The 26346-nt window shown below is 38.1% G+C and overlaps 2 protein-coding genes across 9 annotated transcripts in view; both read right to left on the bottom strand.

Moving 5' to 3' along the window:
- Window positions 1-468: 468 nt before the first annotated feature.
- Window positions 469-8536, bottom strand: LOC112565069 (trypsin I-P38-like). 2 transcript variants are annotated; one of them, XM_025240319.1, is made up of 8 exons: window positions 8099-8244; window positions 6938-7005; window positions 6354-6561; window positions 5164-5224; window positions 3572-3677; window positions 2601-2762; window positions 1997-2136; window positions 469-1458 (listed from the first exon to the last, which is right to left on the bottom strand). In XM_025240319.1, the coding sequence occupies exons 1-8, from the start codon at window positions 8113-8115 to the stop codon at window positions 1291-1293; spliced, it is 930 nt and encodes a 309-aa protein (XP_025096104.1). In that variant the 5' UTR covers window positions 8116-8244; the 3' UTR covers window positions 469-1290. The 2 variants fall into 2 exon arrangements, with proteins under 2 accessions (XP_025096104.1, XP_025096113.1); XM_025240328.1 differs by having other exon boundaries at window positions 1300-1481; window positions 8099-8536.
- A 138-nt stretch (window positions 8537-8674) lies between these two features.
- The window catches only part of LOC112565030 (multidrug resistance protein 1-like), a 31341-nt gene continuing 13669 nt past the window's right edge, over window positions 8675-26346 (bottom strand). For 6 of the 7 annotated variants that reach the window (XM_025240276.1, XM_025240260.1, XM_025240291.1 and 3 more), the window contains 23 exons: window positions 26078-26249; window positions 25539-25663; window positions 25168-25345; window positions 24774-24887; window positions 24089-24199; window positions 23760-23885; window positions 23348-23551; window positions 22801-22971; window positions 22116-22277; window positions 21638-21668; window positions 21338-21355; window positions 19336-19469; window positions 19022-19171; window positions 18134-18238; window positions 17870-17947; window positions 17588-17671; window positions 14968-15171; window positions 14390-14631; window positions 13976-14135; window positions 13446-13640; window positions 12939-13145; window positions 12544-12690; window positions 8675-12382 (listed from right to left, as the gene is read on the bottom strand). In XM_025240276.1, coding sequence (XP_025096061.1) covers window positions 12182-12382; window positions 12544-12690; window positions 12939-13145; window positions 13446-13640; window positions 13976-14135; window positions 14390-14631; window positions 14968-15171; window positions 17588-17671; window positions 17870-17947; window positions 18134-18238; window positions 19022-19171; window positions 19336-19469; window positions 21338-21355; window positions 21638-21668; window positions 22116-22277; window positions 22801-22971; window positions 23348-23551; window positions 23760-23885; window positions 24089-24199; window positions 24774-24887; window positions 25168-25345; window positions 25539-25663; window positions 26078-26249 — 3319 coding nt within the window. In that variant the 3' untranslated portion in view covers window positions 8675-12181. The remainder of the gene's footprint in view (window positions 12383-12543; window positions 12691-12938; window positions 13146-13445; window positions 13641-13975; window positions 14136-14389; window positions 14632-14967; window positions 15172-17587; window positions 17672-17869; window positions 17948-18133; window positions 18239-19021; window positions 19172-19335; window positions 19470-21337; window positions 21356-21637; window positions 21669-22115; window positions 22278-22800; window positions 22972-23347; window positions 23552-23759; window positions 23886-24088; window positions 24200-24773; window positions 24888-25167; window positions 25346-25538; window positions 25664-26077; window positions 26250-26346) is intronic. The other variant, XM_025240300.1, reaches the window with a different exon arrangement.

Genomic DNA, 26346 nt, shown 5'->3' with positions numbered 1-26346 from the left:
TAATGTTTCAAACCATGCCATTTTAATACAACTCGCAAGGTTCCACATCTGAGCATATTACCCCTCTTCGATTACGAGACTTAACTTTCTCAGCTCACTCAGCAAGTTATAGTCGAAAAACCACGTCTACTCTCGGTGGACAGGCAAGAAGCCCAGGTTTGTAAAGTGTTAACGAATGCTAATTAAAATTGCCAGTCTTGAAAGCAGAACAACATGCGCAGGAGGGGTTATAGGCTTTGTGATAAATACTTAAAGACAGGACTGAGACATGAAAGGGTGTGGTGAAGCAAAGAATGAGTTTTGTTTGATCGTGTGTGCACACACACACACGTGTGAGATGTAAAGAGATATATATACCACTGGCTACATATATTAGTGAGAAATTAAGATGTAAGTTGAGGAAGTATATAACAACAGAATGGAGTGATCTGTGCATTAGTCAGGCATCTCTTAACCACAGAACAGCAATTTTGAAATGGCTTTTATTTTGAGAAAATATTTTAGATTTCCATTTAATCATCACTTGTTGAAATATTATGGGTCTTCACTTTGTCTCGTGTACGTGTTTGATCCATCCGAATTGTCTGTCAGAGTAGTTGAAGACCCGTTGATACTACAGGGGCCATAGGAAGAGAAAGTTGGTGTAGCGGGGCATCATAGGCAATATGCCAAGTGTCCTGTGTTCGTAGTTATAAAGTGAATTCGAGACCCTGAGGATATTGCTTTATGTTAACCCCAGGGCATCTTTGCTTGGCGGCCTCGGGAGTACAGCAACATCCGCGGGATCTGGACATCGCTTTATAACGACGGTGACGAGACGCTTATTCTTGATTTTTCCATGTTTCCCCGATCGAGGCAACGGCTTCAGTCAGTTTTAATAACTATGGCCCCAACTTGATGAGATGCGGTCGTTGTCCCATCGCCAACGCTGGATTTGCATCCCAAGATCAGAAGCACGAGCAGAACACAGAAAATCAATCACATAATTGTAAAACTAAAATATATCATCTGTTCCCACTTATTAACAGAAAATATGTTATTTATTAATTAGCACAACAGTTTTAAAAAAGATGTCATGAAGGGCCTTCATCAGTATCTTATCTCCTATTTAAATTAGAATCTAATTTACAAGCTTTCTGGTCTGGTATAAGAAGCCATATTCCCCTGTGAGGTGATTTGGTACAATATGCCACATTCCCCTGCGCGGTGAATTGGTATGTCACCGTGTAGTCGCAATCTGCAGACCAGTCTTCTTGTCCTCTCACCTCACGATTGCGTCCTTATATTATATTAATCAGATTGTGACATTGTTGTCAAAATCCACTTCAGGTACGGCTGAACGGCAGTGTAACCGCTGGGAAAAGCGAAAGGGTCATCTTTGTGTACGAAGGACAGGAAGCCTGCCATCACCATCTCGCCTCCATGGATCTCGCACATCAAGGCGTCGCCGCTGTCACCCTGTCACCCAACAACATTCGTTGCTGAAATCAGGCAAAATTGAAATCCGGCTAGCATCATGGCTTACATCCTTGTTTTGAGGACATGCACCTATTGACCTTTACGTGTATGATGACTAGACATGTCTGTGCTTGCAGGATACATTAACAGGATATGCTTAAATTATTTGCAGCTGATACTGTTCTATACACACAGACAAAAAGACACAACACTAGCAACAAACATACACAAAACATATGATGATCTTTCATGGCTTATGTATATCACCATTGACGTCTGGCGACTACTACAGCACACGAGACCAACATATCTGAAGTTCAATACACTGAGTAATGAAGCGCCTGTAGAAAATGTACCAGTAAGATATACAAGAAACAGTTAATCAATCTATCAATAAAGCATCAAGATTAATAATAATAAAATAACAAAACGTTCATTGAGGAGTATTTTATCACATTAATTTTCTCATCTGACAAATCCTTGTAAATATGAAAACCATCGCCTGAAAAATCTGTTCCCGCAAAACGTTACCCCTTACCCCACAGACGCCCTGGCGAGCGTTTTTCTTGCCCGCGCACAGCTTGTCGGACCAGTCATCCATGGCGTAGACCTTGCACATGTCTGGGTGGTTTATCGGCATGGGAACAACATAAGCCACACATGACGAGTGTTCTCTGGCTGCAACACAGTCTACATGTGAGAGAATGGCAACCCAGTGTACACCCGCCAGTCTATGGACCATACTGGACCAAGGCAGCTAAAGGCTCACCAGCCAGTCGAACAGTGATTTAAAGTGCGAAGACAGAAAGACTACATAATACACACAGCCAGTCTACATGTTATATCATTGGTCGATGCTGAATGACTGGAAAATATTCACCAAATAATCTGCATGCACTAAAATGAACCAAGCCCGAACGATGCAAAATATTCCTCAGCTAGTGTGCGAGCATTATAATGGGACAGGAATGAAAATAATTGAATGCAGCATGTTTTACAACATTGCCCATCTGTTCACATGACCTTTAGGAAGGGTAGTGACAAAGTGCGGGGTGCCTGCTTTAATTGGCTCTGAGCATTATTATTATTATCTGAGCATTGAAAGGAGACTACCACCGCCAGTCACGACGGCATCTACTCACCGGAACGTGGACATTTCCAACCAGTTGTAACGCAATCCGTTCCATTCTTAAAGGTGATGTTCTCGTGCAACGGAAGTGGCGCCGTGGCAATTTTGTGAGTCGACGACAGGGTGGAGATGGCACTACTGAGGCGTACCAGTGCGATGTCAGCGACAACATTCGCTGAAAGTGAAAGGTAATCTCAGGTCGTATTATAGTCACTTCCCCTAGCTCGTAAACAGCGTGTGGCTACTTCACCACCACCGTGACTAGAACCTATATAGTTATATATAACATCTAACATCTCGTGAACTAATATAATTCTATAAAACGTCTTCTGACCAGTATTTCGTCTCCAGAAGGAAGTTTCTGCCCTCGAGGCAGTCTCAGCTTTAAATGGTCATTTACTATTGTGATGAAAATGGATTAACTTTTGTACCTGTTTGAATAATAATAATAATAATAATAATAATAATAATAATAATAATAACAACAACAACAACAACAACATGTAATGTAGTAGTGCATGAAGCCAAATACAGGATATTTCTGCTCTGTTTCTGTTTGACTTTTTTCTTGGATGTCACCGAAGAGTATTCCTCGTGCATGCTCTCCATCTTCTGTTCTTCCTTTTCTTGCCCATTCTGTAATTTTTCTTCTACATTGATTCTTTGCTTCTGTTAACAAACAAAACTCAAAGGAAAAAGGGTTGGAGACCGCATACACGCGAAGGGACAGTGCTCCGGTGGTTTTACATCAAATGCAGATAACAGGATTATGATGATGAGGAGGAGAAGGGCGACAACGATGACAAGAAGAAGACGACAACGATGAAAATATCTTATTGCGCACTTCCCGATGTTTTTAATGCGCTCTTGTTAACGAAGGACTAGCATGAATAGTGAATGGAATGGCACGGGTTATAAGATGCACACATTTTACAGGTTCGAGACTTTGGTGAGGAGGGTGACATTCTACATGACGTCACTCACTGCGGTTGTATCTGGGGTGACGCACGATTTGGCTGACTCCCAAGGCGTGTGCTTTTGAGGCGAGCTGTCCGCTCAGGCTCTTCCACCCGGTTCTCAACTTGTGGGCCTACAAAGACGAAGGATGTGGGGTTAGGGTGTATGGGTATCGGCCGGCTATCAAACCTCTATACTGAAAGTTGAATAGCCTCCATCGACATGTCTATCAGTTCCTACCATAATATACCATCGTATCGTTACCTACCACTACACGCCATTTCTCTCAGTTTACTTGCGCAAAAAGGAAGAACATGTTTACCAGTTCGTGGTGATTAAAACACTCGCTATCCCCACTGAGTTCTGATGTCTGTTTACAGAGCTGACCGTCAGGGTTTTCTCCGGTTTTCTGTCCCTTCCCTCTAACAGTGGCAGATCACCTCTAGGTGGAAGCATTTTCCCGGCAAAGAAACAACCCGTTATCACTCTTGAGGCGCCAGGTGTAATGGCTAAGACACTCGCTTGTCATCACTGCAGAGAAAGTGTCCTGGTTCATATCTCGTCTGGGGACACCTGTTCGCGGGACTGACCGTGAAGGCGGAAGTACTTTCCTTCTGAACTAACCAACTTACCTTTCTCTTTCTGATTGTATCCAGAGGTGTAAATCACAGGCGTTTAGTGTTGTCACATCGCTGTCCTGGATAAGGTTTGTGTTGAACTATGTAACCTTTCATACTTTGCGATTAATTTGGCGTTGTATCTTTTACATGCTCACCGTGAAAGGCCAGTTGATCAGACGATCGTTTTATTCTATTTTCGCAGTGAAAATTTATGAAGTTTAATAAATTATGTTTAATAAATACTGTTCTGGAATTTTTGTCGTGGGGAACAGAGCAGTTTATGGAGGACTGATTTCCCTTGCATGCGTGGCTGGTATTATCCACGTATGCCGAGTGTTTCGGTTTCTGAATACCACGGATGCCTTTTGATCTTTGGTGTAACTTTGTACTGTCACACGAGGCTAATAGAAATGTACGAGTTTACATGAGTTTGTTGTCATGTGGTCAGCCCTATATGGCTAAATCCCACCACGGGGTACATGTATTAGGCATATTAGTTACAGTGATTTGGCAAAATTTACTGATTGATTTTTTTTTCAGTGCTTGGCTTTCTGTTCTGTTTGCTCCCTTTGTTTATCTGTTCACCTTTTTGTTATCGTCTCTCCGTTTCTCTACCTTTTAGTTTAGTTATGATAATCAGTCAGGAATATTAATGTGGTTTTTACTGAGTGTACTCGTGTGTGTAAGTGACGTGACTGGTAATTGGAATTTAGGAACTAGATTCTCCCTTTTGCCAATACATTTGAAAGGCAAGCAATAAAGAGATTTTATAGAAACTTATATGTTCTGGCCATTTTATTGAACTAAACATTTACAAAACATTGTTCCTTGATGATCAAGAGAAAGCATAAGTTACATCCGCCTGTATGAGTGAATAAGAAAATGTGAGAGAAACAGAGAAATGAAAGGAAGCGAAGTCTTTGTTGGGTGTTGATCATAACTGATGTGTGTGCATTTGTGGTATGTGTGATAAACAAAAGGGAGACCGCTGTTCATTACCTGGAAACCGTCGTCAGAGAAGCGGGCCCTCCAGGTTGCTGGTTCATTGCCTCCTGCCTGTCTGATAGCCGACCCCAAAAAGACAAGCACAAGGTTTTAAACAACTCTAAATGCGAGTGGCGCTAGGGTGTGGGGCAGTCGAACTGCCAAATCTTTCTCGAATTATACTTCTTTCGTGAAAATGCTTATTACAACGTATTTCTATCTATTAATACTTGATTATTACTAATTTCTTATTTTCTATTAACAACAATTTTAACTAGTCTTTTAAATTCTCTGTTTGTTTATCTTCCACAAAAAAAAAGCACAGTACATTAACTGATGATAACAAGGGGCTATCTCCCCGGTCACCGGTCGATTCGACCACGACCCTTAGTTGATTCGTCCATAACCCAGAGTCGATTCCACCACTGAAGGAGACTGCATCAAATTTCACTTATTTCGCGGCCAAATTATTGTATAGATGATGATGTGGTGGAATCGACTCGTGCCATAGTCGAATCGACTGATGGTCGAATTGAGAAATTATCGAATTGACCTGCCCCCATCGTACCGGGGCTTAGGACTGACATTGAACAGTGCACAAGGTATTTCAGTGGTGTAGGAAGATGCTCGGCTTTGGTGGGAGAGGGTAAACTGAATGCTGACAGTGAACTTCGAAGTTTGCACTCTTACATTACGAAGAAAAGGTCGGTGGTAGCATCACAACATATGTTTCTTTCCGTGTTAGATGACAAAGCAACATTTAACAAGAAACAAAACTCATTAAAAAAAACGACTCACCCAGGCTATCGCAATCACAATAAATTATGTAATATTCAGAATAAGATAAATTTATAATCCTATATTGATCATATTCAAGGTTTGCAAGTCGTGTGCCAAAAAAACGCATGCGTCATGCTTTTGTTTTGCAGTAAACTATTTTTTCCCCCTTTCTTTAGATCAAGGGCGAGAAGTAAAAATTAAGCATAACTTTTCCTTATTCTGTTATCATCATAAATCAAGATTTGTCATTCGTCCGCTCTCTCTCTCTCTGTGTGCTTGTCTACCTAGCTGTTACCTAATGTGTGAAGAATCACATCTAAAGCATTGGGCCGAGAGCGGGGCCCGGCGGATATATCCGACTAATCAACAACAAACCTACTCAAGAAACTGCTTACTATAACAATCTTACGTAAATTGCAATCTACCTGTCAAAGCAGTGAGAGGCAGTCAGAATCCAGTACTGGTTGAGAACCGACCCACCACAGAAATGTTGGTGAGACCATGTCACATCGCTCGCCACATGTGGAGAGGCAAGGTTTCTGGTGATACCCCTGACGTCCGACATCAGCGACACCAGCCATGACCAGCTGCTGCTGTGAAGGTTGGCCTTCTCAAGGTGGATGTGAGCACCGTCTGGCAGATACAAATATTTGATTGAGCTTTGTGACGTTCCCAAAATATTCCACTAAAATAACTGCATCTTTATTTTTCTCAATTCAGGCACAAGTCTAGTTGGGGAAGTTCTCGATATCTAGTTAAAGGGAAGCAACAAGGATCTTTCTCTTTTCTATCGGCATTTACGAGTTTGTTCCCTTCCAAAGCGTCAACGGGTCTTTGCCTATCTTTTCATAAGAGTGTGCTAGTGATAAATCGTAAATATGAACCACAAGACTGCCGCAAACTCTACAATGTTCCTTTTATTGCAAAAGTGAATTATGAGAACATATTCTACATCTATTTTGCCTTTTGAGTTAAATAAAAACTGAGAACACGACTAATAACTGCTTACCTGCCCATAACATGTTTAAGCGATCAAGCTGTCCAAAAAGCATTAATTCCCAAACAAGCGTCAAAATTCTGAAAAAAATTGCTATTTGAATAAATATATGCGTTCAAAACAGTTTAACAAATGTTTCGTTGATAAAAACACATCATCATGTACTTATTTGGATTTTGTTTCTCAAAGTTTTCGTGGAGTAGATGCTGTGTGTGTATACATATATAAAGAGAAAGAGATGGAGAACAAGCTCGCTTTAGTAATACCCATGATCTTGGAACGTGTCGGGGGGTCATGAATAATACAATTCGTGACCAGGATTTCCTCCAAGATCGTAAAGATTGCTGTAAAACTTAAATTAGACGAGAAACTTCAAACTAGTCATAGAACATGCCAGTGTCATTCATTTGACCGCTCAGGTAAGAATATTAAACTACCTATTCGTCATTAACTTAATCGAATGATAACGATGCAACACTTTGCTTTTTTTTAAATCTAAAAAAATGCACGCAGATCGACCTCTGTTCTAAGATCTGGTGATACTGAAGGTCACAGTATACCTAACTCAATATATGAGAGAAACTGATTAATTTTACCCTTGGGTTAACTTTAAAGAAGCATCACGCACGTAATGAAACTCTTTATATTGTCATATCTCTAAAGTTTGAACCATATTCACTCAGAAATTTTATATTCTGAAAATGTAAAAGTTAACACAAAAATTTTGACTTTTGGTCTTGATTTCAGCGTTTAATCAATTCTGCAATATATGAATGTAGAGGGATTTCAAAAGAGTACGAAAATCTTTTGTAGTGCATCAGTTGTGTTCATATTCTCTTCTCCTGGGCTGTTCAAATATTGTTAAATGCTCGGCGACCATACGTACTGAGTTCTGCGACGTGTGGCGAAAACTTTCTTTTGATAGACGGGCGTTTGAAAAGTACAGTTCAAATAAAAACAAAACTATTTTATATTAAATATTTAAAAAAACAAATTTCTATATTATATGCATTATGAAAAGTTTAATTAAAATATATTACAGAATAAACCATACGTCGTGCCCCAAAAGTACGTTTACGCAAAAACTACACAAGCATATATAGGCATGAGAACCAATTAAATCTCTGAGGTAGCGGACAAACTGAAAAGTAGATGAATGATTTTCGAGTTTACCTTGGCCATAGTTGCATGCTGTGATTTGTGCAAAGATAAAGAAAAGCACTTTGAAAGCCTGTCTGAACAGAATGAACACTGCAAGAAGGGAAAAGCAGTGAAAGGAGGCGTGTCCCTTGTCAATCATCTGCTGCTGTCATCACGCTCGTGGTGCGCATGCCAGTGACGTCACCGTGTTAACCTGGCGGCCGGTCTGTCAACGGACGCTCCGGACGATGAGATGCGATCTAACTTTTTTCTTTATAAAGAATGCTTCAATTGTTTCATTTCCATCAGCAAGTTCTAAAATGACAAGCGCATCGGAGACCAGAAGATGTGCCATCACAGGTGTTTGTTTTTCCAGTTCTGGGTTTGTCATTTCTCTGTTGTGCCACAAGAACTTCAGCACAATAGCCCAAAGCCAGCAGGGAATAGTGAAGATTTGGTGTTTTACTGACTACAGAAAAATACCCGTCGTGTATATCTAACGAGACAGTCTGATACTACGAACAGAACCTATAACCTTCACTCAAGCATTCACACCTAACTCTTAGCTCCAGCACACACACAAATTAATTTGCCACAATTCCCTTGCCCTGCATTATCAACAAGTTTAATTACATAAAATACAGGTGTATGGTCATGTGAGGTTTTCATCACTTACTTAACATGAGAAACTGTCATAAACACCTGCTTTAATAATAATTAATGTTCACTGGCTAAGTAAAAAAATGAAAGCTAACACCAGAAGAAAAAGAGAGAGGATGAACAAAGGGGATAAAGAATCAGTCTGATGTTTCGCCAAATGTTTAAGGCAATGATATCAGAAACATACAACAAACTGTCTGCTATGAATGGATTATGCCTGAAAATTTGTGGAATAACATTTAACAAAGGATATAAAATGAATTTGTTATCAAAAACAAAGGTGAAATTGAAAAGAGCAGGTTGTTTGAGATTCGTTTCTTATGATAATTATAGATTAACTTGACAAATTGCTGCTATAGACAGCACCTAAATGTTTCTGCATCACACTTTATACCTACACACACAAACATACAAAGGTTACTTCATACAGGCACATACACACTGAGTAATATATCACCTCATGCACATTCAAAATAAATGTGCACATCACAGACTTTATCACGTCTATGGTATACATGCATACTAAAAACAAAAGACACCAAGAAAAAACAAGCATAAAAATGATCAATCGCCATATGAATTAAAAAGAGAACCATGGTAACCATAATAACAGTCAAAAATAACAGCATGTAGGTCAAAATTCTTTTGTTTAGCCTTTGTCACTTTAAATAAATCAGAACACAATAATTCTAATTCAATTTTTAAAAATCACAATACATCACGGGGCATATTTTGGTCCAAAATCTATGGACTTCACACTCTTTGGTATTATTGCAGACAATTGTGTCACTGATATTCTGATGAACAATTATGAACAAACAAAGGCAGCAGAGACAATATGGGCACACAATTCAATTCTGTTTCATCACTTCTAGCATCTTTACATACGACTTTACTGCTGACAAAAAGACAGTAGGCAAATTAATAATGTTATTAATGTGCTCATTTCACCTCTCTCTTCTGTTTTAAGTGCTCGTCAGCATGTTGTCAGTAACCTTGCCAGTTAAGCATATGGAGTGACCAAAAGTAATTCCAACAAGGTTACTATTCCATACTAAGGCATAGTCGTCATTTGAGCTAATTCTGACAAGATTGTTTTCCCATACTAAGGCATAGTTGTCACTTGAGTTCTTTCATGAGGAAGAAACGTAAGCCTTTGAATGAAAGAAAGGCACCCAGCAACAGTTTCTAAGTGAAGTGTATGAGAGAAAGCAACAACAGAGAATTGAATCTGTGAAAAAAGAGCATATTGGGTGCCCCACACGTTACAGAAAGAAACATCACTGATTTAAATGTGATCAGATGATTTATGTGACATTATTATTACTGCTTTATACTGGAGATATATATAGATATAAACAACTTTCTGCTGACAAAAGTGAGATAAATGGCATTATCAGGTTGATCTGTAATCCAGTTGATAAAATCAACAAGTTAATGCATACATTTTGCCCTTTTTTTCACCCATGCATGCACCCACACACACACATACACATTTTTGTGCTTCTGCAAATATTCTTTTATATACACTAATTAAAATTATTAAAACATGAAAAAATCATATTCAAAGCTGATTGCAAGTCAAATATGATTTACCCGTCATCATTTAACCTGACCTTTTGATTCTTTTTTTAAACAAGACTGTTAAAGTGAAAACATCTCTCATTGCCATCAACAAAATCTAGGCCAGCGGTTCTCAACCTTTTAGTTGTGATGCCCCCTTGACGAACAAAGGTACATCCGCGCGCCCCCCTTAGCCAGCAATGTAAGCTACTTTCACTAATACCGGTATAAGAAACTGACCACCTTCGCGCCCCCCTTGTAAGCACGTCGTTTGAGAACCGCGGGTCTAGGCCTTTCAGCATCACACTAATACAATTGTTCCTTCTAATTTCACACTAATACAATTGTTCCTGCTTGTGAATTGAGACAACATGGCATTCAAACAGTATTGAAAAAAAATCTGAATTTCGGGAGCTCAAGAGTTGAGGGAAGAAGTTTGACATATTCCTCATTGAGCAAAGTCCCTCCCCTTTTTTTATGTAAAAAAAAAAAACAGCAGTTGTGTTGTTCTAGAATCATAATAAAGTTCTGTATCACAAGTTTATGATGAAAGAGCTGAAATGTCAACAAGTCATGTAAAGAATCATGTTCCTAATAAATAAAAAATAGTACAAAAATATATATTGCTTCACATAGAACACTATACCTACAACATTCAAACAAAACATTCTTGTTAAATTTTCAGAAGTTACTGACTTATTACAAAATCTTTTATACCTGTTTTTTTCTGTGGTTTTCTAGTATTTCCTTCAACTTTTAAAGCAATCTGAAAAAGCATCAAATCATGTTTAGAAAACAGTTTTTAAAAAATGAAGACAAGAATCAAATGATGCAGCCCACACATTTGTTTCTCTGAAAAAATGGTACGTTTCAGTGAGTACCTAGCATTGTTTGTTAGTTTTTTTAATTTGTTTGACTTTCTATTTCTCAGTTTCAAAAAAACCTTCTTGTCAACAATGTTAAAAAAAAATTAACATAACCATGGACATAACATAACACATGGACATAACACAAAAGTGAAGTTCAAATTATAATGTGGAGCATAGTGCAATATTTCAGAAGTATTGTTAGGGCTCGTAGTTATGACTAAACACATTATAAACATTAAATGGAATGGAATGGACAAAGGCAAGATCTTGTTATTAAAAACTTTATGGTTTATACATGTAAAATATATAGTATTTGAAAGGCCAGCCAGTCAGATGAACCTGAAAATGTCCATGTAGTTCTTATAATGCATGTTCTTTGTTTCAGTACTTATTCAATTTTTAGTTTTTTTTAGAAAGTGATTGACAAGAATATTGGTCATCGATAAAACAATCAGTATGGAACACAAAAATTATTGATACGAGAATGTCATCAGATGAAAAAGAATCAATTAAAGACATCAATTTCCAAAAATGCTCCTAACATTTCACTCCCATGATCATAGTTGGGTTCAGACTGACATTTTTCCTAAGACACCCTCTTTGCTATGGGAGACAACTTTCTCATCTCCCAAAAAGACAAACCTGAAACACCATTTAGGATAAAGGGTTAATGATATGATCACTCATTCGGTTACGTCTTCTCAACAGCCAAAAGAGTTTTCAGAAGAATAATCATTTTGTTTCATAATGAACAGAAGTACCGATGCATTCTTCCTGCGATCTTGTCGAAAGGCAAAAAACGCAGACCTCTGAATGTCAAGACACAGGTAGTAAGCATGTCTGTCATGCAAGAAAATCTTTCAGAAAAAAGTTTCAGCATGTGTTAAGCAATTCTGTTCCTCGTGATAATTTGGAGAAGTGTTTGTCAATTTCCACATGGCCAAAGTCTGCATGGCTTTTGAAGATTGAACACATACAGGGATGTGCACGCACACACACACACACAGCCTCAGGGTATTTATTTTTATTTCTGTCTGCTCTGGGCCATATTCAGTTTGTAGTAGAATCCTTGTTTATTCATGAGTTCTGCGTGCTTTCCTTCTTCAGTAACAATGCCATGACGAATAACACAGATCTTGTCAGCATTGACGATTGTGGACAGACGGTGAGCTATGACGATACAGGTGCGGCCTTCCCGGGCTTTATCCAAAGCCTCCTGCACCACCTGAAGAATCAAAGACATGAATAAGAATCGAGCTCTATACCTACATGCAGCAAAAACTTCTCAGGTTAATGAAGTGTGGGAACTACACAACACACAACAACATATGCACACTACCCTACATGAAACATCGCGCACACAAAAATACTCTCTCTTCTTCTCACCTTTTCGCTCTCTGTGTCCAAAGCAGATGTTGCTTCGTCCAGAAGCAAGATGCGAGGGTTGCGGACCAATGCACGTGCTATGGCTATCCGCTGCTTCTGCCCTCCACTGAGTTGAGCCCCTTTATCTCCAGCTAGCGTTTCATAGCCCTAAACATGGAAACTGGCATGTATGTACAACTGATACTGAAATCAGCCAAGAAAAAAAAGCCAAACTTTGACACAAGACTTACTGGAATTAATGAAGGTATTTATAAAAATAATCTCATTATAATAATAATGATGATGTTCATTGAAACATGTACCACATCAAAAAGCTTTCTTCCTCAGCAATCTGTACAGAGTGATTTCATAAAAAACATATTGATGCTATCAATTCTTACTCCAGTATAACTCACATTAGGCAGCGATGCAATGAACTCATGAATGTTGGCTGCACGAGCTGCAGAAATGATCTCATCCATGCCTATGACCCGTGAGTTGTCACCATAAGCAATGTTCTCTGCCAGACTGCGATCAAACAGCACTGGTTCTTGTGAGACAATGCCAATCTGAGCTCGCAACCACTGTACATTTAAATTCTTGATGTCGTGGTTATCCAAGTACTGCAGATACACAAGCATAAGGGATGACCACAGGTAATTCTTACTTAGCAGTCTTTCATTATTTAAAAAAAAAAACAAACCTTCCTCCAATTTTAAGTCAGTGTACACATAGCATACGTAGCCCAGTAATTATAAAAAAAGATTATTTCTGAGCTCTCAAAACTTGTACTGTGAATTCTTTGCCTTTTGCAACCACTGGTATAATCCATTACTTCTTGCAGAAGATAAGTCGTTTACTTGTGGCTATCTCACACTAAATTTACTTTTCACATTACATCTAAAGAAGAGGTGACTGCTTACCACAATCCCTTCCTCAGCATCATAAAAACGTTCAATAAGTTGAACTGTTGTACTTTTGCCACAGCCACTTGAGCCAACTAGAGCCACTGTCTGACCTTGCCTGATCGTGACGTTCAGCCCTTGCAAAATTTTGGCATCTGGTCGGGTTGGGTAGTGGAATCGGACATCTTTAAATACTACATTTGATGTGTAGCCCTGTATCAGATGCACAGTAACTATTAGTCAATTGACACCAGTCCACTGTTCCTTTCTTACATGCCTGTTAAATTCTGTCAGTTAATGAAAATAGGTTTACTTTTTAATAAATCTGAAAAATATAAATGCTCAAAAAAATAAATCAACATGAACAATTCTTTTGGTATATGCAAAAAATTCTATCTTCCTCATTAAAGTTCGATAATTTTATCTTTGGTAGACCTGAACTATATGTGAATTTTACTTTGTACTTTCAAAAACATTACTCTCCCATTTTAATAATTAAAAAAAAAAATAATGAATACTTTGCACTAGAGAACGGATTTTCCTCTTACTTGTAGTTTATCTCCATCTTGAGACTCGCTGTCAATGACTGGTTGCTTGTCCAGCAGCTTGATGATGCGCTGTGCTGACACTTGTGCCTTGCCTGCATCTGGGGCAAATGCACTGGCATTGCCAAGTGCCATTGCACCAAAAACAATGGCACTGAAAACCCTGAAAACATCATCAAATATTCCTTATATGGAGAACATACAAGTAACACCCTTGAACATGTTTCACATCATAAAAAAACTGAGCTAGAATAATTTTGTTGTTATAAGTGCCTATATCTAGATGCAAGCTCTTACAGCCAACAACCCCTACTCTCTCTTGCTTTCTCTATATAAACAAGTGCACACTTCTCTGTGCACAAACACATACGCACACTAACTCTGGTGTGTGAGTGCACACACACATGGATTACTTACAACATGACATCTCCAAAGACCATTTTACCCTCCTGAATCAGGTAAGCCCCAAGGACAAAGGCAGCAGCATAGACAAAGTAGATCACAGCCTGTGAAAAACCAAAGGCAAAGCCAACAACATGCGCTTTCTTCAAAGCTGCTTTGTATGGTGTTTCCAAATGACCCAGGAATCGTTTGTGCATGGTCTCCTCCCGCCCAAGGGAAACAACTGTGCGAATATTTTCAATGGCTTCTGTTGCTGTCTGCAAAATAAAATCCCAGATATACACTTTAATAAGAATGCTTATGTAAAACATATCCTTAAGAAGCTAATTATTATAATTAGTAGTAGTAGCAGCAGTCTATAAATTCACAGATTATAGTTTCAATGAAACTGCTGGAAAAGTAGACACAAAACTTTTTTACAACTAATAAATTTCGGAGTATTTAACTTGTACTTAAAATCATGTTTCACATGTTTACTGCATGATCAAACACATTTGAAAGCACACATTTATGTAAGTGCTCATGCATGTGATTATGTGTAACATGGAACATTGTCAGCTACAAGGCCAAGGCCACCAAATCAAAAGAAATACCTTTCCAGCCTCCTCTAGAGCAGTTTTGTTACTTCCTGCAACGCCTGCCATGATGCGAATCTGCATGTATCCACCAGCAATGATGAATGGCAAGAACCCGATGATAAGCAGAGTCAACTGCCAGCCATATATGAAGGAGATGACAAGAGCTGTGCCCATGTTGGCGACATTTTGAATCATCATGCCAAGTTTGATGCCAGTCGCCTGCACAGGTGATCAAGAAAACATTGATTAAAATCCCATTTCTCATTTTAAGTAGTCAGAAGCATTTTTGTGCTATTTATATTTTGCACTTCTGTCAACACGAGAGTTTGCATCTGCTCTTCCTCTTCTTGTTGATAGCACAACGTTAACCAAATACTTACTTGCAAAAGCCTTGTTTTAGGATTTAGCCTGGAAGGTTCGTCTGCTGCCACTTTATTTTGTATATATGAGGTTCGTTCAAAAAAAGTTCTACAGGAAACCTTAGCAGAGTGAACGTGCACGTTATCCTGGAGCAAGAGCACACCTGCCCTCAGCTTCCATCTGCGTTTCAACTTGACAGCGTTCTTCAGTTATGTTAATTTTGATGCATAGTACTTTCCATTAATAGTTTTTCCCTTTTCCAGAGAGTCTGTCATGATGATTACACCTTCAGAATCCCAAAAAGTAGAAGTCATCACCTTGCCAGCCGACGCTTTTATGACTGCTTGGGCCTCTGTTTTGTCCATTTTTAGATGTCACACTACCCTTCACCTCTGTATGGGCCTCACCCCCACACAAATTAAAACAGAAATTTGTATTCATTTTTATAGTTTTATAAGAGGTAGTGTGTTACCACAACAAAAATTTCAGCTATGGCTCTTCTTTCTGGGCCAGGCTTAGAACTTTTTGAACAACCCTCATATGATCCTTAATTTGTTTCAACTCCATCAGTGACTTCATTGGTTCTTTATAGCCTGGTGGCAGCCAAGTACATCTTAAACCAGACCTGGGCAAAGGCCGGCCCGCGTATCTTTTATTCCTAAACGATGAAGCAGCTTCGGAAGCTTTCAGAACTTCGGAAGCCTTCGGAAGCGTGACGTCAGCGACCTTGCACACTTCCCTTCTAAGCCAACCTCCACTTCACTCTTTGACAGCTATGAAACTTGTTCTGGGGGCTAATTCTACAACTTTTAAATACTGTGAAGGGTGACATAAAGTGAATTGTGACAGGCAAAATAGCTCAAGGCCTTAAACTGATGACAGGTCAAGGTAAAATCAATGAGGGCCCATCCAACACAAGCCAGACGATATTTCTACAAGTACGTTAGATTACAAAGCTTAGTGTGCTTCGCCTCTGTAGTCTGGTGGTTACATGTGAGGCGTGATGTTTGAGAGTAGGTGTGTTCGAAACTTGGGGTGGCGATCGTTTTTATTTTGCTTTGGAATGTTTTTCGTTTGATGTGATACTTATATTTCTGAATCTAAAACTTATGAAAGTAAAATTTATTTATTTATGAATTTAGGCGGAATACCATAGTGGTTCATCAGCAATTATTTAAGGCTGTTGAATCTTCAACAAAATTGAGTAAAGAACATTTGAGAACATTATATCACTTTTAAGACTATACGCAGCTAGATTACATGACTTCTCTGGGCAATCAACAGGTTTTAATGAAAGGCTTGATAGAAAATTGATCATATTAGAGAACGAAAAACATTCCAAAGCAAAATAAAAACGATCACCATACCAAAATTCCAACACACCTACTTTCAATCATCAGGCCTCACACTTAACCACTAGACTACAGAGACGAAGCTCACTAAGCTTTGCAATCTAACGTACTTGTAGAAACATCGTGTCGCTCGTGTTGGATGGGCCCTCATTGATTTTACCTTGACCTGTCATCAGTTTAAGGCCTTGAGCTATTTTGCCTGTCACAATTCACTTTATGTCACCCTTCACAGTATTTAAAAGTTGTAGAATTAGTCCCCCAGAACAAGTTTCATAGCTTTCAAAGAGTGAAGCGGAGGTTGGCTTAGAAGGGAAGTGTGCAAGGTCACTGACGTCACGCTTCCGAAGACTTCCGAAGGCTTCCGAAGTTCCGAAGGCTTCCGAAGCTGCTTCATCGTTTAGGAATAAAAGATACGCGGCCGGCCCGCCTCCTGTCTCTGACCGGCCCGCCCACCAGTATATATACTATATATACAGTATTGGGTAAAACTGAGTTAACTATATTAGTCCGGCCCTCTAAAACCATCCCAATTTCTCATGCGGCCCCTTGGGAAAATTAATTGCCCACCCCTGTCTTAAACCATTTGGAGAGGTAGCGACTGGAGTTTATAGTGCTTCTGCTATCAACTATCCTTGAAATCAAATTTGCAATACTTCCATGCTTCCACTACCCTTCATTCTCGATGTCGCCATTCGATAACAGAGCCCATTTACCCACATGAAGGCAAAGTCAATGCATGCTACAAGATACAAGGGCCAAGGGGAGTAGGTAGTAAAATTGTACAACAGAGAAGAGTATCACAATCAGGCAAGCATACAAACGTACATAAACAATGAACACTGCCAGGAAGATGAAGGAATGCAGAGAGGAGAAGGTGAAGAAAGGAACAGCAAGTGATGAGATTACGTGCTGTGGCTACATACCCCTTGCACTTGTGAGGCATCTGTGGCCAGCCGAGTGGTCAATGCTCCAGTGTTGTTATCATTATCATCAAACCACGCTATTTCCTGCAAAAAAATAACAAATAAATTCTTAGTTTGCTCTGTAATGAAAGGTTGCACAAAGTATGCAAAATTAATTACAAACCAGACAAAGAAAAGTAACACCTACAAGTTAAACTGCAGCATATCCCATTGATTTACTTCAATAATAAATTCTAAGCATATTTTGTTCTGTTTCTCTCTGCACAGATTAAAAGGACGAACCTGTCGTATCATTGCTCGGAAGGTCAAATCTCGAACACGTACTGTCAGATTCTCCCCAGATACTGCAAAGAAGTACCCCTTTAAAACAAAAGAAAATCACAGAATCAAAAAACAATTATTAAACAATGTAACACCAAGAACTTAACACTGGTTTAAGAATGAGACACAAATATGGACATATTTTCAAAATAATATTTAAATCAGGTATGTATTTTTTAGAGGGGAGCATATAGAGAATAGAAAACTTCAGGAAATGACTTGAACCTGCATGAACATGCAAAGGCATGAGAGGACACCCAAGCCGACCAAGATGAGGCTGTACATCATTATGTCGTGCTCCTGTTTGTTCGTGTCCAACTCTGAGAAGACCTGCACAGGATTCAAACATTCAAGAGTTGTCTCTGTCAAAAAGAGGAGTTTAATTAAGCTTTGCACAATAAGTGTAGAACTGTCATAACGTGTTCTTTCCCCCTTCTACAGAAGCAAAATATATTTCTAAGCATCAAAATTTCTCATATTCACTTGCATCCATGCAGCTTAAGTTCAACTCTTCATCAGAAACACTTTCTTTGAACTCTTTGTTATTTTTCCAATAGTTATAATAAAAAAGTATTATAAATGTCTTGTAGATATTTTGTGTTTTAGTGGGACTATGTGAATAACTTTTGCTGGTCTAAGAAATGGATAAACTACTATGTAGGTTACAGAAACTGGTAGACAAGGTTCGACATCAAGAATATCCTGGCATTTCTTTAACTTGAGAAACTGATGGAAACTCCAATCAGACAACATTATCCACACCTGACTCATCTCTGTCTCTTAAGAATAAATAAAGAATGTTTTACAGCTGCAGTTAAGAGGTTACACAAACACAAATCATTTTCACTTAGGTTTCACACTTAGTGGGATGGTTTTAGCTGCTTCTGTGAACACCGCTGATGATTGTAAACAATTTTTCCTTTTTGCTTTGTTGTGCACTGTACTTATGTTCTACTGGACTCCAAGCTGGCTGGAGAATCCTTCACTTGCAGTACTTTGCCACTGACCCTTCACTAGAACCACTACTGATTACCTTTCTGAAATGAAATTTATGCACTAAGAAATAAAACAGCTTTCGCAACAATTGATGAGAGAAGAAGCAGGACAACTTACAGTAATGATTTTGCTGAAGATGATGGCAAACGCAGGCTGGATTCCACCATTGATGATAGCTGCAATACAGCCAAACAAAATCCAAAGCCACTCAGGGCCGTTCATCTTCATCAGGCGGGTAAACGGAGCAGGAGGCAGCTTCTCTTCCTCCTATAAAGATGATTTCACAAAGAAAAAGATGGTGATGACAATGTTAAAAAAAAAAAAAAAAGGCACTCCACCATCTTATTCTAATTAAATGCCAGTAATTCTGATGAATATCATGCAGTCTTAGATAGAGAATAAGCATCTAATCTCTATAATAGATGACATACCTTCTTTTCCTTCTTCTTTTCTTCCTCTGCGCTAAGCATCCGTTCCAGTTTTTTACCATCATCAGACATCATACGGTTAAGTTGGCGTGCACTTCTACGACCTGATCCAATCCGCTCAAAACCCTCAATTTCATCTGAAAATTTATTACATATTTCAAAAAATTAACTAGCTTAATTTTGTATCTGCCCTTGAATTCCCCAATTACACAAAAGATGAAAAAGACCACTAGGCAAAAATCACAACCTTCAAACTATATATGTCCTTTTCCACTGTTTTCATTTGAGATATTTTAAGATAACCCTAAATGTTTTTATCTTTCTCAATTTTTAAAATTGAAACAAATTAATTGGATAAGCAAAACCTAATTAATAAATAAATAAATTTGCAAATAAGGGGTTGGGGAAGGAATGGGAAGGAAGCCATTGAGTAAATTTTTAATGCTACAAAAACTTTTTTAAAGTGCTCATGCATCTTGTTAAAAAAATGAGTGTATATTATGTAGTGTAGTAATATATGTGTGTGCATATATGGTAGTGTGAATAGTGTGGGATAGAAGTAGGATGGAAGATGGCCCGCACACCCACGCACACAGGGAAGGTACAGGGTGGCGAGGGGGTAATCACTGGCCGGGTGACAACCCCGTGACCGAAGGAGAGCGGGAGGGGGTCGACTAGTGACAGGGTGTAGGTGTGTGGGTGTGTTTGTGGGGAGTGGAGCGTAAAGGTCGTGGGAAGAGGCTAGGGGGGGGGGGAGTTCGTGAGGAGACAGCGCAGAGATGGGAGCACATTCCACCCAGAGCGCTAGTGTGTTGTGTAGAGTTTCGCCATAGCCAGCACCATCAACTGGCGTTGGAGTAAATGATCTAGAACCCACGAAAGCGTTGTGTTTTGTTGTTGAGGAAAGATTGGGGAAGAGAACCGCATCTTACCCTGCTACACACACACATCCAAACACAGTTGTACAAAACACACACATACAGCTGTACAAAACACATAAATTCACAAAACAAATTCACACACATACAAGAAACAAACAAGTGAAATAAATGGTCAAGAGTGGAATTAAGTGGCTAAAGCAACAGGTGACATCAATTTTACTGATATCTCAGGTATACTCTGATTATTCTGATACCAGATATCAGTAGTAACTCCACATTAGGGGAATGAACTAAAATATGTAGGTGATAAATACAATAGACTGGTTTGCTAGCTTATATTACTCTTTTGAAAGTAATCGCCAATAAACTGCCCACATAAAATTATTTTACCAATCATTTAAACACCTCCAAGTTAACATGCTGAATCTTATAGTGTACTGTTAGTGCTTGATGAGTGATCTGTTAACTTTAGGACAAACTGCTGTCAAATGAGCCACATATAAATTTACTTTTCATGGTAAGATCCAGATTAAAGTGTTAAATGCAGCTTAAGTCATAAAAAGATTAATTGCATAGTGACATTTTTATAAGAAAACAGTATTTATTATTTTTATTATTTTATGTTAAGAAAGCAGAAGGGGTAAATATGTCACGGACATAATATATTAATATGCATGACCCTTGCTAAGATTCTTGAAATTATTATAAGAATTATAAAAAATACACAAGATAAAAAAATTATGGGTTATGCAAGTCTTAAGACATCTGCTAAATTAAAAAAAATATATATTAAATTCTGGGCCAACTGTGTCTTAAAATCATATTCACTTTCTTCATGAATGAAGTTTATTCCATTAGGAAAAAATGGTATATAACAGTATTAACAGGACTATCTGTAGTTTGGGGTCTAAAAAGTAGATATAAGCAGCGTTTCTTTATATTTTCATTTAAATGTACACATACTGTTATATTTGTATGACTGGTAAAACAAGTATACAGATTTTATTTTGAGATTGAGCAGTTCACTAAAAATTGTACTGTCCAAAATAAAATAGTTTTGAGGGCAGAGGAGGTTAAGAGTTCAGGACAATGCAAAATTGGGACATTGTTTAAAATATTGTCACCTTCTTCCTCCATGTCATCTGGCAGCATTGTAGAAATAAGACATTTATAAATAAGACAGCACAAGAAATAAGTCTAAACATATATAAACAATGATCTATATGTTACCAATGCAATTATAAAATTAACAGCAGAAGATATAGTTCTACTACATCTCTAAACAAATGATAAATTCACCCATGATAAGGAAAACAATTTTTGTTAACATAGATAAGGGAATAAGTAGTATCCCCATGCCAAAAACAACCTGTTTTTTATTTTTCATTCTGTACTTAAAATTGTAAATAATGTTTTAAGTTTACCTTCATCCTCATCTTTATTGTGCTCCTTGGTCTGGAAAAATGATTTCAAAAACATTTATCTATTTGGATATATTAAATATATCTCTTGTCTAAAAATGATTAAAAAAGAAAATTACATTTTTGTGCACATTAAAAAAATTTAAGCAAATATTTTTTACTCTTTACCTTCTCTACATCCTTCCAATTGTCAAACATGGATAGAATGATGCAAAAAATATGCCTGAACTTATTACTGGGTTGATGCAAAAATCAAGCAGCAAGAAATGCTGTTACTGAACTTGTTCACGTGATTGAGTGTTGTTTAAATGACTTCTTTCAGTAAAATTCTTCAGTTTTGTGATTATCCATAACTATATCTGTACAACATAATTAAATTTAATTTTGAAATTAAATCATATGATGGTAACCATACAATGATAAGCTAGTTAATGCTGAATGGGCCACTTCTGAGCATGTCTTCAAGGGCACACTTTCGTACCTGATTTGTAACGAGCTGATGATAAATTCCATTCCTAGCCATCAGCTCCTCATGGGTTCCTTGCTCAAAGATTTCACCATCCTTGAAGCTGGAGATCTTATCTGCTGTCTTGATTGTCGAGAGTCGATGAGCAATGACAATAGTGGTCCGCCCTCTGCTTGCCTAAAATATAAGATGTTCTTTATATGTATGAAACAAGCTTAACATATATCTACACACAGAAGTTCTTATTATATAATGTAAAATAAGTTATTGATTTACAATTAATTCAGTCATGGGAAAGGAACAATAAGAAAATGTAGAAGGTGAATTCTGAGACAGTTCTGACATTTTGAAAATGTTGATGTTTATACCAATTTCTTTTCTTTTTTTTTTTTTTTAATGAAAAACACCATCTGATTCAAACAACAGGTCAGAATTGACATGGCATTATCTGACAAAAAACTTACAGTGAACAAAACCTTTTTAACAGTAGCAGGGACAAAAGCAATGCCATTATATAAACCCTAAAATATTTTGATCTAGATTATGACAGACTAATGGAATCATTTCACTTTCAGTGGGATACTAGATATACTCTTTAATATAGTCAAAAGTGTATTAACCATTATGAGCATCATACTGGATATTCTAACATGAAGTTTAAAAAAAAAAACCAGCATAACACAAAAGGAAATTAACCAACCTTATCAAGGGCATCCTGAACAATTTTCTCACTCTCAGTGTCCAGAGCTGATGTTGCTTCATCTAACAAGAGTATACGGGGATTGCGCACCAGGGCCCGGGCTATAGCCACACGCTGCTTCTGTCCGCCACTCAACTGAGCACCACGCTCACCAACCATGGTTTCATATTTCTGAAATATGACACATACAATAAATCATACAAAGCACTGACCAAATGTTGTCACTTCATTCCCAACTGTGATAAGTTCAAATGAGAATATTATTGAAAAAGAACAAAGTATACAATAATTGTTGAGGCAGAGGCCTGATAGGACCTGTGGCTGAATTACTCCCCACATTCTCCCAGCAGCAGCCTTGAAGAAATGGGTACTTCATTTTTCAGGAAAAGAGGGTTGGGCTTTCCCTTCCATAATCTAGGCTCTAGCTGCAGTCAACCACATTTACAGCATCTATGGCCTATAGAAAATGGTATTCTAGAATGTGGGAAGACCTGCATGTACCTTTGTATTTTCTATCACTGATCAGAAACAAGAGCAAATAACTTACTTCAGGCAGAGCCATGATGAAGTCATGAGCATTGGCATTTTTAGCAGCCTGCTCTATTTCAGCTTGTGTGACCCCATCACGACCATAGCGAATATTTTCAGCAATGGTTGTAGCAAAAAGTACTGGCTCTTGGGACACAACTCCTATGTTGCTGCGAAGCCAGCGGACATTTAGCTCTCGGATGTCAATCCCATCCAGCAGAACCTGTAATCATAAGACAATGTTAGACACATTTCATCTTCAAATCATAAGAATTGCATGCACTGGAAATAACAGCTGCATTTTCTACTGATTAAAAAGAAATAAATCAATAAAATAATTGACTAGAAACTAAGTGAAATCAAAATAGTTATATTAAGGATATCTGAATACTGTCATATATGTCATAGTCAGTGGAACAACTTTGCCTCACCTGTCCTTCCTGGGGGTCATAGAAACGCTGCAGGAGCTGCACTGTGGTGCTTTTGCCACAGCCACTTGAACCAACCAGTGCCATTGTCTGTCCTGGTTGGATTGTAAGGTTTAAGCCATTCAGTACCTACAGGTCAATAAATTATTAAGAAATTATCAGCATGTGCTGATAAACAAAAGAAGAAATATCTCTTCTACCAACATATCATAAATGAACGAATCAAGAACTACCCGTGGATGTTTGTCTTCCTTTGTTGTCCACTGGTTATTTCCAGAAAAGGTATGATTTACTATACATTGTATCCTTGACTTTCACAGAACTTTACCTACCTTAACTTCTGGCCTTGATGGATAGCTGAAGTGAATATTCTTGAATGTTATTGTGCCATGAACTGACTCAGGTCTTCTACCACTCTCCATCATGTTGTCAATTTTAGATTTCTAAGTAAACAGTTTGTAGAAATACTTATTACTTCTCATATATCTTACGCCCTAAAAATTATACAGCCATCCTAATCATCTTAAAAAAAAAAACCAGCTGAAACTGGTGCCACCACAATGTGAATCAAAGCATTTAACCCCTTATCAAGGGTATAGCTGTTAATGCCAATCCTTATAACAGGCACAATTACACGCAGCTGAAAAGATCAAGAAAAAAATCTACAGTGTCGTCTGAGAAGATTTCAGCTGTAAATTCAATTGAAAACAAAAATTGTACAACAGCATATTTTTCATTTGTTAATGTAGCTGGTTCTGTGGAATAATTGTTATAATTTTATATCCCTGGATGGTTTGATTTGCATTTGGTTTGGTCGGTTGAATACACGTTTGTTGTGGCAATAGTCAGGAGTCCATTGTGTGATTTGGGGTCTTGTCTATAGGTTTTATCCACACACTTATCCAAGCATGAATTCCACAGTCAAGATGTAAACTGGTTACAAGACACAAAGTATAAATGTAAATGCAGAGGATATGTAAACTATTTTCTTGAGGTGCAGTTGCATGTTAACCCCACCTGATCTATCAGCTGGAATATGGTGTAGGCAGCACCCCGTGCGTTTGCCAAAGTCTGGAAATTGGGACTAGCATTTCCCAGAGAGAATGCACCAATAAGAACGCTGAAGAACACCTAGGAAAAAGAGCATCAAGATATTACAAAAAGTACTGCAGAAAGAAATACAACATCCATCAACTAGGCATTGGGCACTGCAACCATAAATTCTCAAACATGGATATGTCAATGCTAATGCTATCATGTTCCACACTTTCTTTGTTTCTGTCTCTTTTACACTCTTTGATTTCTCTTGCACATGCCCATACACACAAATGCATATGCATGCATGCATCCACACACACACACACGTACAAATCATACCACAAGCACAAAATGTTAGAGAATGAAAGCTTACCACTAGCATCTTGCCAATGGAGTAATTTTCTGGCTCGTCTCGTGTCAGTTTACCACCATACCAGAAACCCAGTGCATAGCAGCCAAAGATGATAAGCCACACGATGCCCATGACCATGCCATTGGTAAAACCTTTCTTTATGCCAAAAGCTCTAGCCTCAGTAAGGTTATCGGCATACCTGTAAATTATTTTTAACTTTGTTGACCTTTTTATAATTCAGAAAACAATGCAGATTCCCTATTTTCTTATTAGGTGATGTGATGAGATTGTGCTTATTCATAATAAAGTTTATAATCAGCTACATGGATGAGCATTATTTATACCTACGCAAATACATTTTTCACTCTGCCATTGGTATGTATACAACCCACCTCTTTGCCTCTTTTGCCTGTCCCCCAAATGACACCACTGTGCGAATGGAGCTAAAAACCTCCTCTGCTATAGATCCTGCTTTGGCATAGGCTGAGAGTTCTTTGCTCGTCATGGTAGAAGCAAGCTTAAAAACCAAAAGAGCATTACATGATGTAATTATAACTTAGAGAACCTGGTAATCAAGACACAAAGCTATAAATAAACAAAACACAGTGTTGGATGTTGAACAGGTCTGTGTTTTCTTCTTAGTATTTTCTGTATTTCTCAAAATATGATTTGTAATTAAACCATACAAAGTATAAACACATGACCACATTTTCATTCAAGATGCATCAGTACTAAAGCCACATGGAATACCCTCAGAAAAAATCTACATTAATCACAGCACAACATGTAAGTAAACAACAACAGGTGCCCTCATCTCTAATTGAAAAAAAGAATTAAATAAACACATTGCACCACAAATGTATACCTAAACTTTCTTTTAAAAAAATGGAAGAAAGCACAACAAACTTAATAGTGGATGATAAGGACAAACCTTGCTAAAAGCACCAGCAGAGACCGCCAACAATGGGCTAACTGACAGAATGACCAAGGTCAGTTTCCACCCATAGTAAAAGCCGATGACAAAACCAGCAATTGCACCTGCTACAAATTGGAATAGACTGCCAATCTTGTCTCCAATGCCATCATGTATTTTGAGAATGTCCCTGCACAGTATCACATTTTCATCAATCTACTTCATGCCATCATGCTAACATCATGCTAGCTATCAGAACAGTGTTTAATCCACAAGCTTGTCTAAGT

This window comes from Pomacea canaliculata, linkage group LG1 (genome assembly GCF_003073045.1).
Source record: "Pomacea canaliculata isolate SZHN2017 linkage group LG1, ASM307304v1, whole genome shotgun sequence".
NCBI classification, from domain to species: Eukaryota; Metazoa; Mollusca; class Gastropoda; order Architaenioglossa; family Ampullariidae; genus Pomacea; species Pomacea canaliculata.
Note: the sequence above shows the minus strand (reverse complement) of the source record. Positions and strands in the feature narration are given on the sequence as shown.

Coding starts and splice junctions, on each gene's coding strand:
- LOC112565069 (XM_025240319.1), bottom strand. Junction 6,562..6,937: donor CTTAAACATGTTATGGGCAG/GTAAGCAGTTAT, acceptor TGTATCTGCCAG/ACGGTGCTCACATCCACCTT. Junction 3,678..5,163: donor TCTCTGACGACGGTTTCCAG/GTAATGAACAGC, acceptor TCGTCTTTGTAG/GCCCACAAGTTGAGAACCGG.